The sequence below is a fragment of the Neodiprion lecontei genome, chromosome 1, assembly GCF_021901455.1.
Source record: "Neodiprion lecontei isolate iyNeoLeco1 chromosome 1, iyNeoLeco1.1, whole genome shotgun sequence".
NCBI classification, from domain to species: domain Eukaryota; kingdom Metazoa; phylum Arthropoda; class Insecta; order Hymenoptera; family Diprionidae; genus Neodiprion; species Neodiprion lecontei.
In genome coordinates this window covers 29,975,907-29,992,307 of record NC_060260.1, presented here as the reverse complement: position 1 = coordinate 29,992,307, position 16,401 = coordinate 29,975,907, and the positions used below count along the sequence as shown (strand labels likewise).

The 16,401-nt window shown below is 42.8% G+C and overlaps 1 protein-coding gene across 2 annotated transcripts in view; it reads right to left on the bottom strand.

Annotated features, from left to right (window-relative positions):
• The window catches only part of LOC107221729 (probable G-protein coupled receptor 158), a 149,019-nt gene that overhangs the window by 22,688 nt on the left and 109,930 nt on the right, over nt 1-16,401 (bottom strand). For both annotated transcript variants that reach the window (XM_046740823.1, XM_046740829.1), the window contains 2 exons: nt 3,013-3,081; nt 2,421-2,530 (listed from right to left, as the gene is read on the bottom strand). In XM_046740823.1, coding sequence (XP_046596779.1) covers nt 2,421-2,530; nt 3,013-3,081 — 179 coding nt within the window. The remainder of the gene's footprint in view (nt 1-2,420; nt 2,531-3,012; nt 3,082-16,401) is intronic.

Genomic DNA, 16,401 nt, shown 5'->3' with positions numbered 1-16,401 from the left:
ACATTTGGCCGATCTACCCGCCGTTGCTGTGTAACTGCGGTAGGAATTAAAATCGCCTACGTAATTTGCAAAAACAAACGTTCTCAATCGTGAAAACGTTTTAGCGAACGGAATAATAATCTGGCTTATTTCCAGCTGAAGGAATGAATTTCGCACGTTTCCCTACATTACCTATGTAGTACAGAATATGCGTTCCTTACACACCGCACGAATCCGTAATAAAAGAGAAAAGTACAAGTCAATTGTTAGAATTTATCGATAGCTTCTGTACAACAACGGACAAATGTATACATATGTATATATTCTATATTTGTTTGACACTTTGTACATTTTATACCCACAGTGTGACGGAGTTGGACAGACATGTAGCAATGCGAATTCCCCCGACTATCGCGCATAACGTGCTAAGCGTAGGAATAATTCGACGGGTGATATTCCCTAGATATTTGGAGAAAATTGGACGGTGAAAAACGGTGGAAAAATTTGTAATTTAAATGGGATGGGGTAAACGAGCGAGTGAACCGAGGGTGAACCGAAAAATTTTAAAGACCGTTGGGATTTCTACACGCACTGGAAAACTCTGTCGATAATAGTCACGTTCCGGTTGGTGCATTTGAAAAGTACGAAAAAACGAAATGCTTATTTTACTGCCCGATATCGATAACGCTTCATAAATATTCCGCACATGCTTCGATCCGACGGAGAAGTAGAGCGGAAAACTTTCTTATAACTCGGGTTGGTAAGTTCGGTATAACGGTAACCGTAATCGTGAAAAAGCGTGTACAAGCAGCTGAATTGTCCTTCCATTACAATAACGATATTATCTACCCGCCGCTGCCACATGCTAGGATTCCCTATACAACAGACAACGACCCGAGGTCGATGTCACCGAGAGAGCGTTCCTACTCGCCATTTTATCCGGCAGCTTCGTCCCAGACCCTAAAAGCTCCGAGGACGTCAGAAGTGTCTGCGGCAAAAGCCGGGAAGCTTCGGGGCGGGTTTCGGGTCCGTCAACTTTCGGAAAAGCCATTTACATGTTACAGATTATTCTACGGTAGGACTGATTCCCACTCAATATTTCATGCGCAATTATAGGTACCTCTTCTCCTAACGTGCACTCGACTCAAAACTTGACGGTTGACCACGACTATGGCCTGGAATTAATTAGCCGATTTACAGAACGCTGTGCTAATAAGCAAAGAGAGTCTGTCTTCGTCATGGGTGAGCTTGGTTTGAATTTAACGATTTTACGAAATCTCGTTGAAGGCTTGTACAAACCGTCAATTTGTGATAATTTCACTTAAATGATTCTGTGCATGCAGCGTTTCTCGAATATACGCTTCTTTGAAAATCCGACAAGTTAGAGGTAATTGCCTTTGTCGCCATCTCTAGAAGTGGGCTTTTAACGTATCAAACTGCGCTTTCCTTTGAGCTGTTTCCCTTGGTCCTGGAAGATCCAAAACAATTCTAATCCTCGTGCGCTTCACTTTGATGCATTGTACAAAGGTACAGACTGAATGCTTTTATCCTGGGACCTAAGGGACTATGTGATGTCTTGAAATTCGCCAGATACTTGGAAAAAGCTTGAATAGCGCATTCGAGGACTCCAAGCCTCGTTTAGTTAGGTACGAGTACCGATTCATAGATAATTTAAAAACGAAAATTTATTCCTACGTAATTCTTTCAGCGAGTTCGAGATCTTCGGATGTTACATCAATTTTTCCTTTATTTTGGTAGCGGTATTCCATCCAATCAATCTCTTACAGAGAAAGAACACCCTTCGCGACTGATAACGTCGAACAAACAGTACCGAATAAATTGCCCTTCGTTAAAACATATTGACGCTGCAGGGGTGAAAAATCAATTTACTTAAAATTGGCTTTCACAACAATTGGAGGAATTCTTTTACGAAACAATATTCTCCAATAGTATAATCGCGCCTTCCAACGATCGACAGACTCGCTGATATGTTTTTTCAAACGTAACGTCAATTAAAGCTGATTCTCAACTTATCCAAAGCACCGTTTCCACGAAGGGTAAAACCTCCCACTCTTCTTTCCTTAAATAATAAACCAAGTGCTTTCAACTTCGTTGGGAATCCCACATTTTTATCCTTACTCACCCAAGTTCTGCAAGAACTCCCGAGATTACACACAACCGAACCGAAAGATTAATATTGATACAACAAGAATTCTCTGAACTTTTGTAACGTAAGACGCTTATAAATTTATTTTTTTATTTTTCAGAGATGAAAGAAATTGGTCATTTATTCCGGTTTCGATAAGTCGTGAAAATCTCCAACGGAGTATTCTTCGTCAGCATTATCTCCGACTCGAATCGGGACAATCCGTTAGAGTGAAATATACAATTGCGTTCGACGATTATCTCCAAATCGTTACACGCATATAAAACTCACTCACCTCCAGGTCTTGAGCATCAGAGCGCCGTAAGTCAGGGAAAATCCAATCTCGCGCAGCCAGACCCTGACCGTACAAGTCACGACGTTAGGCCTCGGATACATCACGATAGTCTGCAACAGGGGATAACCGGAGTCTTTCAACGCTTATAGTCACGCAGATCTTGACTAGTTGCAAGCTTCTAGTCTGCTAAAGAATGGTCCAATATTTAGCCTATGAAAGCTGTTCGATCCTAAAACCCAGCCGACTTTTTTCCACTATTCCCATTCCGTTTGAAAATGGCTTATAAGAATTCACGAACCGTTATTATATGAACGGTGAAACGAAACAACCGAGTTTAGTCATGGTGAAAGAGAAGGACCCGGAGTTTTCTCGAAGCGAGAGCATCGAGTGTCGCTTGGATCACACGGGGTGGTTAAAAAACCCCCGATTAAGTAAGTTAAAAGTTTGAAACTTGGACGGTAAAAAGGGTGCAAGGTTCCAACGGCACGGTTTCTTTTCCCGCCTTTTTCCTCCCCAGAGACACCGTGACACGCCGGCTTACCTCAAGGGTTCGGAGAGTTTACCCGAGCATAGCGAAATATCGCCAACTTACCGTGCAATAAATAAAAAAGGCACCCAAGGCGATGACGCGGAGAAGAACAGGACTCGCCGCTCTGACAACCTGGAACAGAAAGAAATCATCCGAGGTCAGTGCGATAACCCGCAAGTCTCCGGGAATCTGAAGGAAGAGGAAAATGCACTTCGCGATTCATGAGTTTTTTTTTTTATGACATTCGACACCGCGTGAATCGACGTGGCTGATAGAAGCGAGTGGCGAAGCGCCATGTGGCTGCTGGTCCGAGCTTGAACAGTATCGGGATTTATGTACCTGCACCTTCCGGTGCGCCTGCGGGGCAAGAAAAATTACACGAACGTTGAATAAGAAGTAGACAAAAAGCTCGCATTTGCGATAACTTCACCATACTTGTACTCGCACGCGAGTATATACATGAGTTTATGTTCATTGTGCAGAATATTTTTATCGGTGAACCGAAGGGATGAAGATTTCCCGTAAATTGATAATAAAAAAAAAAAAAAAAGAAGAAGAAATCGTCGGGGGGTACTTTTTGTTTTTCTTTTACCAAGTAGAACTCACGTAGCTGTGAAATATACGACTTTCGGTTTGGTGATAATACTCCAAAGGTACCGCACTTTGCAATATCATTAAATTTACAGCGCCGGTCCCTGCTTTTCTGAAAAGAATGACGTCGCTGCAGCTACGTCGATATCGCAATATGCAACGAGGCGGGAGGCATCTGCAATTCAAGAGGTTCGCACGAAATGACAGTAGCTGCAATGCACGTTACGAGGTACTGCGAACAAGCGCGTTTACGCCTCCCCGTTTATACGCGTTCGCCATTATACGACCCTCAACCGAGCATCGCGTATATTGCGGAGGGCGGCTTGTAAAACGACGCTTAACCGCTGCATCAAGACTTTTATCATAAGAACTGCTTACAGAAATCGCTTCTTCCTGTCTGCGCCCGATGATCATTCTCCGGATAAAATCTCTCCCCGCAATTGTACGACTGTAACTGCTCGAGGTGAAGCAGATGCGGTGTTCTACCCATTCGGTTCACGATTATACAATGTTTCCGTCACTGGTTCTGTTCTGGGATCATCCACCAAGATCCCCGAGCGAGATGCACACAAGGACCAGAATATATAATCATCGGAACTCTCGCTTCTCACGCAAAATCGTTCCACGGGAGCTTGACTCAATGTTTCCGCGTGTGTCAGACTTTGCGGATACCTTGCGGCTAGCTCCCCGTGGTCTTTCCTTGCGATATTACTCCAACCTACCTAAGCCCTGTGTGTAGAGGAGATGATCCCTTCACAGAGAACCAGAAGGCTTTGTCAAATCTCTTTCCGCGCGAAATCGGCTTCTTCTCAGCCTGTCTGGGCAAGCTCTGACTATTCGAGTACATCGAAGGTCGACAGACGGACGGTTAACTAAATAATATTATTATTAATACCGAATAGGTGAGACAAAACTAAAGGATGACTTGAGGGAACTTTTCTAGGCTTTGTTACTCGTTCATAGAACCAAAAACTCAAAAGAGTTTATACCTTATAATAAGGATCGCTTGGATGTTTTGAAAATTTTCCACGTAGGTTTGAAAGCTTTCGAGTTCTTCGTACGCGCATACAAAGCGAGCGCTTTAACGTTTTCGACCACAAAAGAGGTTGTTATGAATTTTTCGTAATATTACGGATTCGGCTAGAAAATCTCTGGAGGATTTTACGGACGGAAAACACATTGTGAACATGCTGCGATAGATGTAACGATATACATACCTACGACTATACAACAGCGGACAATTGAAATAATCTAGAATACTTTCGGCCACTTCGCGCACGCTGTAAGGTACATTGAAACGGAGCAATTTCTCAGAGCGAACCGAGCGGAGATTTTGAGTTCGGAGCCTGCAATGACGTTTTCCATCCCAGTGATGATCCACGCGTGAGGATTGTCAAAGTCAGTTGCTAAGTTCGTAAAATAATTCATGTAAAATATTTATATCGTCGCTCATAAAGGCTCTTGCATAGGGTGCAGTTTGGCACGGTCGGTCTGCACCCAGTTTTCGAGTTCACGCAATAAACGAGAGAAATCGAACTTTTCAAACTGGCCTCACCACACGGAGAGACTTCTGTTATCAATGTTTTCTTTATTGCCTGTCCATAATTAATAGTGATTATAATAATATGTATCAATTTTGGGATAATCGAGATAGAGTTAAAAGAAGTCGCATAGTGATTGCGAAAATGCGGAGTTAGGCAATCATCTTTTTCGAAATGACACGTAAGAATATTAACCTCTTACATTGAAAGAATTACAGTATTCAAAAATCCTTATATTAAATTTGCTAATGGATTCAAGTAACGAATATCAGTGTAGTACTTTAGAAAGAGTAAAATGAAATCCGGCATGTTCGATATAAACGCATAGCTATTTTCTTAAACTATACTATACGAAAAATGGGAGTCACGTTGGCTTACGACTACTATGATATACCTACCAGACGCACATAAACCGTTGTCGTTCTTTTTCTTTTTCTTTTTTAAAAGTCAATATTACTATTCCTACGTTACTTCCGCAATAGTAAATATGCAGGTGCCAGTAATGTGATCCAGGTTTCCAAGGGATCGCGTCTCCTGCCGTTCCTGGATACACAATATAAAAAATAAGAAAGAAGAAAAAAAAAAGGGATAATACACGTATCCCGTATACATCCTGTTCGATACTTGAGAACGATATTTATAGAGGTGCCCATCATTTCCCGAGAAATGGCTATAATTTTTATACGGCAAATGGATCTCGCTGAAACGCTGTAAATGCGAGGCGTAGTTCGCGATAAACTTTTTTTTAGTAGCATTAGTATCGTATCCGTTTCCTCTTTTTTTTCCGTTTTCTTTCCCAGCACTTTCGAGTCAATCAAACGTCGGCAAAAATTTAACGATCCAAACGTTCCACAAACGTGTATCGAAGATGTTTGCCACGATTCTTGATGAACGATTTTTTGTACGCGATTTGAAACATGTGCGAAATGATTATGTGATTTCGACAAACTGTATAAAAATGAATTTCGAAGGTGTCTTTACGTATGTTTGCAGAGTGTATACCGGCTACTTCCGATTCAACGATCCGTTTGAAGTGCAATCTAGCAATTTGTATCGTGAAGGCAATCGATGAACCGGCATAAACGTTCAACTGTTTCGAATATAAAGTAAATAAAATTTGCGAACGTCAATATTACAGATACAACGATGAGAGATTGATCGATATTTAGAAACTTAACACATCCCTGAGTCCCTGAAAATCTGTAATCGACACTCGAGCCAGCCGAGGGTTTGCAAATTTCTGTAAAACCCATAGCGTTGAGCAGATTACAGAGAATTGTGAGGAAAATTGAACACCAACGGAACAGGGTTCCAGCCACGCGGCAGCTAAGAATGCCGTACAGTAAAACCTGGCTTACTCGAGCTCCGTGGATTCCTGAGCTCGTAACGCCGTCCGGATGCGCACCCAGCTGTGCTCAACTACGTACAATACTAGGCAAGGAGCGGGTTTCCCTATTTACTGCAAAGAGCCGAGGTCGCCGGTTACCGAGTCGGTAGGATAGGTGAAGTTTTACCGTACACACCAAAGTTATGGGTAAAAGCCAGTGGCATAAACGAGCTGACTCTGGCAGCGGCGAGATAAACCGACCTCGTTGACGTTCGCCGGGCGGGCCAGGAACTGCTCCTTGCGCTTCGCCGTCGACGAAGCCGAGAGAGAGAGAGAGAGAGAGAGAGAGAGAGAGAGAAAAAGAGGGAAAGAGGGAAAGAGGGAAAGAGAGGAGGAGCCTTCGAAGTCTGGCCGATGGCTAATTTCTAGACAATGTTGAAACATTTTGTTCAATTTTTCGTCGAGGTTTCTTCCTTTAACGATCACGACTGTCGATGGCGTCGGGCGCATTGGAATTGTTTACGAATCTAATTTCACATTCTCCGACTGTGAGGTTGTCTGAAATTTGATACCGGATCCCTTCGAAAGGCGATTCAAGCATCTCGACCGCAACAATACGGTTGCGGATGAAATTCTGCAGTTGTAAATATGCAGAGAATATAATCCGGTTCGATATTCCCGAGCGAATAACGTTCGGACTTAACTCGACCCGTGTTACAATCATGGATCCTTGCACAGAATGCGTAGACAACAATTTGAAACTAGCTTTTCGGAATTTACCCCGATGCTAATCGTGAAATTGTATAACTCAGACAATGGTGGAAATCCGTTTTAGCTTTCAGACGACGAAGGTCATGTTAGGATACTTAGTGGACAACTCTATCCTCGCTGCTCTTTCAACACTAGCCGGTTGATTAATCGGCGGGTGAAAAACTTTTTGTAATATTAAAAAATTGCGCAAATCTTCGTATGTGATTTTCGCGGAGATTGAATTTTTGGACAAGCGTCGAATTTAAAATTATTTAAATATTCGGTTCCAAATTCGTTTCTACAATAATTATTTCCTTGAATATGAGGAATTTGACCATGCATTGTTTGCACGCAAAATTAAGATAAAAATATGCAAACCATGCATGGTCAAATTCTCTAACCCTCTCCGACGAATCCTTCCACATATTTAAGAAAATTCATCGGTCACGAAATCTTCACATAATAATCATTTCCGGGGACTCGCTGCTTGACGACGTGGTTTCCGTTAGGGACGTGAAAATGGAGGCGCGCGTTAACGCATCGTCAAAATATCTCCGCCCCTACTTGCAGCCGATGCCGAAAGCCGAAAGCCGAAAGCCAAACGACGACTGCGCGACACCCTCGAGGGAATCTTGAGCTGGCGGCGGTAACCCTCGACGTAATTCGTTTACTCCAGTTCGCAGCTGCAATCGTGTGGTTTCCCGAACCAACCGTCGACTCCGCGACCAGCTGAATAACTAAAGCGTAATTTCCATGCGACCATTCCGGCTGCAGGGACGTTCGGTTCCCGGATTTCTTAACGTCCGAAAATTGCCGGTTGCCTTTCTTCGGTTCTTGCCGAACTTCCCGCTGGAAATATTTGCCTGATTACAACCGTGAGACGAACTTCGTCCTATTTCTGAGTTTCGATAAAAGGTCCCAACCGTTGACAAGAGTTTCCGATTACGGCAGGGTGCGCAAAAACATTGTCGAAAAATAAACCGCGTTCTGTTATTCGCCAAATCGAAGTCTGATTTTTTGAGAATATTTCGCGGATGAAACGAATTTTTTCCCAACCTCAGGTTTACGATGCTCAAACGCATTCGGTGGTTTCGGTGACGCGGTTTGATTAATTTGATTCCTATATTGGAGCGGTAGAGACGTCCCTTCACGACCGTGAGCGTCGCCGTAGCATAGAAATCCTCGAGGAATTCGTAATTAGATTGGATAAAGCCTCAGACTTTGACCCCCGTAACTTACGGATGTCGAATAAACTAGCGTGTGACAATCAAAGATTTGTGTACATGAGAGCTGAAATTCACTCATCAATCCTCGGAATCTTCGATACGAAATTGCTTTCGAGAAACGTATTACAAAGAATCTGATGGGAGGAATTGAGAACTAAGGATCCTCTAATTTCAATTCCGTGAAAATTCCAGCACCGTTCCGTACATAGCAGTTGTTCGATACGCTGACCTGGCTCAAGAGGTGGCCTGTACGATTAAATTTTAAGGACCGAGCTTGCACGCCTCTCACAGGTATCCGACACCCATAAGAGAACCAGGGAACTCTGCGAGTTTGCATGTTATGAGAGATACCTTCTGCCACTTACCTAACTTTTATGCTAATTTTATTATCAACGCATTATTCACAACCCTCGGCATACACACGCGGAACGCCTCAGCTGCTCCACCTGCAGATATTTCGCAAGTAACGTAATTAATATTCTTCAACAGATCATCACTGCTCGGATAAGAATCTTTTACGAAGAAAACAAAAATGGAGATTAAGAAAGTAAAAACCTTGGGGAACATGATAAATTTTTTATCGAAGACTCTGGAAAACTCGTGACTCGAGGCTATATTTATTCACTGTGACATCAAAGGCTACGATTTTCTACGACTGAATTTTGACTCTTTGCATTCACAAAGTCAAGAAAATCTCATTCTCGATTCACTCTGTTCATTGAATTCAACCATTCATCCGATCTTACGTAACACGTCGCGTCGGTCTCGTTTGTCTCCGAGTGATGGTTCATCCGTATTTTCACTGTTCTATTTTCACCGCCAGTGAATAAAATTGACATCAAGCGCCCGTAGCTCTTATCCTAATAACGTGGATTATCAACAGGAATCCGTCCTCTGGATACAGACAGATAAAATGAAGACGGGAATACACACCGAAGATGAACTCATTTGTTCCAAGTGAGCGATGATTTGTTTATTTACCAAATAGATGTGCGGTTGGAAAAGGTATTTTTGACTCAACGTAACGAATGCGTATACGATGTTACAAGGTATCTATTTAAATAAATGAGAATTGATTTAATTTTAGTGAAAAATTGCTTGTTTGATAAAGTAAATTATTATTCCCAGCACGTTTGCCTCGAAGAGTTAGTTCTTTGTCCAACGTCATTTGCTCGATTCCAAAACGAAAGGATCTTACATTTTTTCCGAGTGTCCGAAAATTCCTTGTTCGCAAAAATAAGGCAGCATCGGATCATCCGATTTTTCGATTCACTGAAGGGTAAATTCAACCGCTGCTAAGTATATGAAGTTAAAATTTTTACCCTGCAACAACTGGATATCGGAAATAATTTTCAGAATTATCTAATTTGATAAAATTGTATCCTGTACTAGATTGGAAATAATGTTCAACGATCGAACTCCCGAAGTCTGCAATATATTCTGGCTCGAGTAAATGACGGTTGAAATTTTCACGCATTCCCGGCGTTACGCGTACAAGCGTGCACGCCTGCACGATCCGGCGATTTGGTCAAATGAATGTTTAAAGCCTGAGGCCCGCGATGTACGGACGATGAAAGGCGAACTATGGCGAAGGAGGGAACGGTTACACGTGCATAGGCGGAAAAGAGTATCGATGGAAAACGTGCACGTTGAATATTGAATGATATCTGGCGTCGGGTTGGCTGACGGTGTGATGTTCCGTGAACGCGGTCTGCCGAAGCCACGGAATCCGCTAGCCTGGATCTTACTTCTTGAAAAGACGTGATCAAAGTCGAGAAGTAACCAGGTGTACCACCGTCGTACGTATACATGGATGCGTGAAAAATTGCTGCTCCGTAGTCGCTACTTGGGATTCCATCAGCGACGAAATATTCCGATACGTCAAACGCTCGGCGAAGGGACGTCGATTTTTCTTGGAAAAAAATAAACTGTCTCAATCCGAAAATTATATACGCTGCACGAACATGGTCACGGGAATCACACTTGTTATAACGCGAGAGCTTTTGTGACGCGGAGAATTTTACAACGGAAGTAGCGATATCACGTATACCGGATCTTGTGAAAATTGCGCGCCAATTTTCCGTCGAAATGCACTGTGACTGTGTAATGAAACGACTCGATGATTGTAAATAAGATTTTTCGAAAAATATCTTCAATTGCTGAAAACTGTTTCGTTTCACCTAAACGGACGTGTGTCGGAGGGAAAAATTTACACCTTGACCGAACTGAATTCAACTTTTTAAGTTGAATGTAAACGAACGGATTTTAAATGTACGTGTGACAATGGTGAAAATTGGTTATACAGATCCGTACGTCGCTGGTCCATAGAGAAGATTATTGGGTATTCAAGGGAGCACTTTGGCCCGATGTCAATTCGGCATTGTCGGGGGTTAAAGTTGAAAAAGGTTATTGTTCGGTCGGAGGTGTAAAGCGGAACGGTACTCGGGTTCGAATGGGGGGACAAAAAAATAAAAAAAACTGCGGGATAAAAAGATGAAGTAAAAGAAAAATGGCAAAAAGTATCCGGAACATACAGACCCTACAAATTGCTGATTTCCGTCCTCCGACTTGATGTCAAAAAATTGACCGAGATCGCGTAGGTATAAGACGACACGCAGGCAGCTGGCAGCGAGCGCGTATCTTGTCGTTACTTTGATTGTTGCTTCCTACGAAAAATGCCTGCGCGGAAAATTCCCAACCTGCAAACCGATGCCTTTATACACGCGCATGCATGTGTGCGTGTGTGTGTGTGTGTGTCTGTGTCCGTCTACTTTGTAGCTCAGGTTGGGTTTGGGGTTTGGGGCTGGCCGATGCTTCGAGCTTCTCCGCCGACGAGTTGAACGAGTGCCTACGTCTTTCTCGAATATGGGATCGGCCTTTCGGGGGTAAAAAGAAAGCGGCCGAAGGGCGATGAGAGAAATGGGGGGGGGGATAAGGTCGGATGGATACCTATGTGCGGAACGTAATCTAAAAGACAAAAGACGTGTGGTTGGTTGGTAAGAACCGTTGGCAGGCGTGGAAAACAGGATAACGCTGTATATATATATATATAGGTATACGATTAACACACCGTGCATATACCGTATAAGTATATCCGTTACTTATACCGCGGGACGCGGAATAGGGTAATGACAATGGAACTCCTTCTCTTTTACAGGCGGATATATACTTAATTGAACTCGTCCGTAGAGACACGCCGAAGGGCGTGACACCGTTGAGCCGAACGATGGCAGCTTATAGGAGGAGTGATAACTCGACTCAACTATTATCGAAAGGTGTACTCGGCCGCACGGTTCTTTCGCTACTGATTGATTTCGTATATCGACGTACGATTGATTGATTGGATTCATTCCACAGCTGTCGCGGTTCTCGTTGAGCTGACGATTTTCCGCACTGCTGCTGCATCCTCGATCCTTTTCAACATACATTTTTATTTTTTTATTTGGTTTTTCACCGCTACGTTCCCCTAAATCTTCGCTTTATATGATAATTCAAACACACTGCTATTCTGGCTGCTGGGGATCAACATGCTACCGAAGGGAAACATGCAGTATTCATTTTAATCTTTTCTTCTTTCCTGCACTGGGTCAAGGAAAGTTCGACGATATTCGTTCGCTCGAAAGAACGGATGCAATTTTTCAAACCTCGTAAGAATCTGGGGCAACGGACAGAGGCTGCCTTTGTTTTTCAGGTTCAAAAGTTTCCGCGAATTTCGTACGAGAGCTTGTCTCTCTGCGTTTAGGGTTGGAATCGTCACGCGATTCACAATGATCGTGTATAGCGGGGGGAATTTCACCCTAACTGTACTGCGGAACGCGTTCGCCAAAATGACGAATCCGATTTGCGTCAATTGGCAAATTTGCCGAATCGCTTTTATGCGTGGTAAACACGTGGTTAACGCTAAGTGTCGACAAACGGACCAGCGGAACGTCACGTCGTGATTTTGGTAATAAAGGGCACGTCAACCGCTGTCACTCGCAGCTTCTGTGGTATAATCTAAGTTTTCGTGAGTCACGTTTCAAGTGATTCTTGTTGAGGCGCAGAAAGACGCAACTCTTTCCGGACAACCGTGAAATGAACAACAGACCAGGTAAAAATAACTTGGTCTATGTTACAACGTACATGTACTAAATTTCATAAGGAAAAATTCTCTTCGAATAGTGATGTAATATCAAGTTTTCTACGCATTCAATTTCCATACGTATCTATTTTTTTCAATAATTATTCGTCGCCGCAATGATAAAAAAAAAAAAAATGGAATAATTTTAGGAATGTCGTGTTTCGAATGCATCGGAAGACGAGGGAGGAAGGTATTATTTTGAAAGCTCCGCTACTTCCGATGTGACTATCGCGTATACATTACATGTATATAACGTCAAGTACTCTCTCGAGTTTTGAAAAATAAATAAATCCTGAAATGGAAGAAGCAAAGCTTTTTTAGGCATATACTTAAGGCTGTTCTTCATTTTCTCTCACTTCCTGCTTTCCTTCGGTGTCGAAAACAGGCACAGAAAAACTTTATTCACCATTTCCCAAGTATTGCGAGGCCATATTTCTGCTATTCCTGTATATATACGTATACGTCACGTACATCATTTACGTATGAATGCACTTAGCCTTTCGCGAAAAGCTTCTCTCGTGGTTGCGCGAATATGTTTCGCTCGGCAACGATTTATATACGGCGAGAATGCTTTCGCCGAAAAGATCCGGCTTTGCCGTTTCACCTAATTAAGTGACAGACGGTTTCGCGTCCGAGGGATTAGGCATGAGTGACGAACGGACGAATGGACGATCGAACAAAACAGACCAGCCGGAGATCGGACGAAAGAATTGATAGGGCTGATGGGCTCGCTCACCCCGAACCGACAACCCTGAAAGATTTATCACAGAAACAATTCTTTTTCTTTCTTCTATCGAGATCCGATCGACTTTCTCGGTCCTTTTTCTCAAGAAAATTCCGCCCCTCTTTACCGTGGCTGAGAAACTACGTGAGAAACCCGGCAATCGAGAGTACTTCGTTCAGCTCTGGCTCTTGGGGCTTCTGCAATAAATTCCTCTAATTAGAATTCGTGAATTTAGCTGTCTGTCTGCCTGTTTTTTTTTTTTTTTTATGTATTTTTTTTCTACCTGCAAGTCTTCCTTTACATTTTACGACTGGTTCTCATATCTCTTCGAAAAGTTTCAGTGAAAGCAGTGTAGAAAGATGAAAATGCAAAGCATTTGTGATCCTATGCAGGCAATTCGCGCGAAACATTGACGGATTTAATCGTAGCTCATCGATCTTAAAGCGGAAGTAGACGAAGCTGCAACCACTGTATAGCGTGGAAGTGAAACTTCAGGGGGGAATACAAGCGTTAGTTGCAAAGATATTTCACTATAACGATATATTATTCGGAGAAATATATATGAGCAATAAGACAACTTTCCCAAAAAGGGTGGCGTTACTTCGTACACGTGATATTGCATAAATAACTTACACTCGCTCGGCCGGATTCAGAGTGCAAAGAAGTTGTAAACAGCCTACGAATAATACGCGTGTATAGACACGAAACAAACCTCATAAATTTCAATAAACAGGAAATTTGTGTTTCAATTTATCCTCAACTTGTACACCTATACGTAGGTAGATACATCCAAGCAGCATCGCGCGCTTTAAGCTTACTTCGAAAGCTTCGCTACTCTGTTTCGCGAAGCAATTTATAAAACACTATTACGGTCATCGAAACGGAAGAATCGATTTTCGCTTCCTTCCAGCATCGTGCGTTCAGCGATATAATGGCCACCTAAATGTGCCAATACAGATATACACAGCTTGAGTAGAGAATCGGTGGGAATAGAATCACGAGAAGTTTTACAACGAACAAATCATTTACAACATAATACGCAATCAACTCGGTGTAGCGATGTATTCATTAGTGATTATTATTTAGACTCAGCTGCACGGGCCACGTAAACGAGCGCTTTGCCTTCGGTATAAATTAATTTATACCTACATTATAATCTCTTGTACAAAGAAGATTTCAACGGTTTTAATTCGTTGGACGAAACGATGGTGTCCCTTTGAATTAAAGTTGTCGAAGACCTATATACATACATTTATCCGCTGTAGAAATGAATAAATTAACTTTAAATAAGATGAAAATCTGATTTCAAAATCCCCCCTCAAGAGTAATTAATCATCATAGGCAACCAACTCATCACCAGTCAGCATCGTAAAGGAAAAAAGAAAGAAAAAAAAAAAAATGAATACTCTTCCCCGATGCATTAATTTAGCAATTTAATTGGTGTCATAGAAACGACTGATACAAAAACATCACGTTACAATTCTGTATACTATACCTACACAAGATTTTAAAGTGTCTATCGATCTGTGGGGGGGGGGGGGGGGGGGAGGACAAGGGGATTGTATACGAACAACTTACCAGACGTTCAATTATTCAATATAGTCGATTACCTGAAGTATAAAGAACGATATTGATTCGAAGTTAGAGAATCGCTGATAGGCCTTAACCCTTTCAACCGTCTGTACAAAAGGACGATGACCTACCTACCTACCTAATGTGAGGTCAAGGATTAAATACTCGACACAAAGAATCCAGCTCATCCTTTCCAACGGTAAATAAACTCCGAATCTAGCGTCCAATCAATAACGTACCGAGTACCAAAGAACCGTAATTACTCTCCAACCTTTTTACGCAGAGCGGGAAAATATCGATCGTGATGTGACATCGTCCGAGCCCAAGACCTGCGTCATTTCGAATCCACTGCTCTGAAATGTAACAATTAGCGCTGAACCGGGATTTTCAGTTAAACAGCTGCTTCGTTACGGCATGAACTGAAAAACAATTCACCTAGCACTAACTCGCATCTGCGGCGTGTAAAATAAAGTGTCAAACAAGAAAATGCTGATGATCGTGAATGAAAGCATTGCATGACGTATAATTTTAGTCAGCAACGAAAAGGAGAACGTTTAAATGACCGTAAACGGCAGACGTGTCTGTATAAAATGAGCTGCCGAGCTATTATACCTATCACATGCTTCCACTTGGAAACAGCGTAGATCTGGAAAGAGATAGTCGAGAATGTCTGCAGAAAGCAGTAAATCACGCCGCAGTCTGTTCGATTGCCGAGACTATCCGCTATTGCAGCGTTATCGGTTTGCAGCCGAGGGTCGGACAATAGATTAGAACAAGAAGTCAATCAGAATGCGGTTCTGAATCTCAGCAGTAATCCCTCGATATGCACCCTGCGGTGGGTTGACGATAGTTGGACAAAAACAAACTTTTCCAAACTACGAACAACTCGTACGGTAATTACGTGGTACAATCGATAAGCGAAACGCACGGAGCTGAAAAATAATTCTCCAAAAGTGTCGTGGCGTGATAAAAAGTAACACTATCCATTGACGAATGATATGGAAATAACGTTCCGAACAATGCGTGCCTGCGCGATATCACGACCGGGTTAAACCGGGTCCAGTGTCATTGTGCATTGTTTGTTTGGAAATGCGGGATGGCGGTGAAGCAGGACAGGCAGCCAGCCGGGCAGGGATTTGCATTCATGCAACTGCAGCTGTAGTTACAGTTTGGCCGTACCATGAGGAGTATCTGGTTATAGGCATTTGCCGACTAGTTTGCCTATCTCAGTTTCGAGGTGGCATGCCGCGGTAATGTGTGTTTCCATATACCATTGCCCACCCACCCGGGAGAATCTCTCTGCGGACCCTGGAGAATTTGTGCCATGGAGGTTACCGCCATTCGACAATGCGACGTATCATACACTCCCTAGATGTCCGCCTGCGGGATGACACGCGAATTACCATCGAGGCTAATTAAATTCCTAACCGAAGTACGCCGGATTTAAGCCCTAATTCGACGAATATCTCTCTCTCTCTCTCTCCCTCTTTTTCTCCCCCGTGAACGAGTATCCTCAACCGGATCGGTCCGAGAATCGCTTTATAATATCTCGGAGAATTCGAACGGACGAGCAGCGAAGAAATGAAAATTGAGAGACGCTT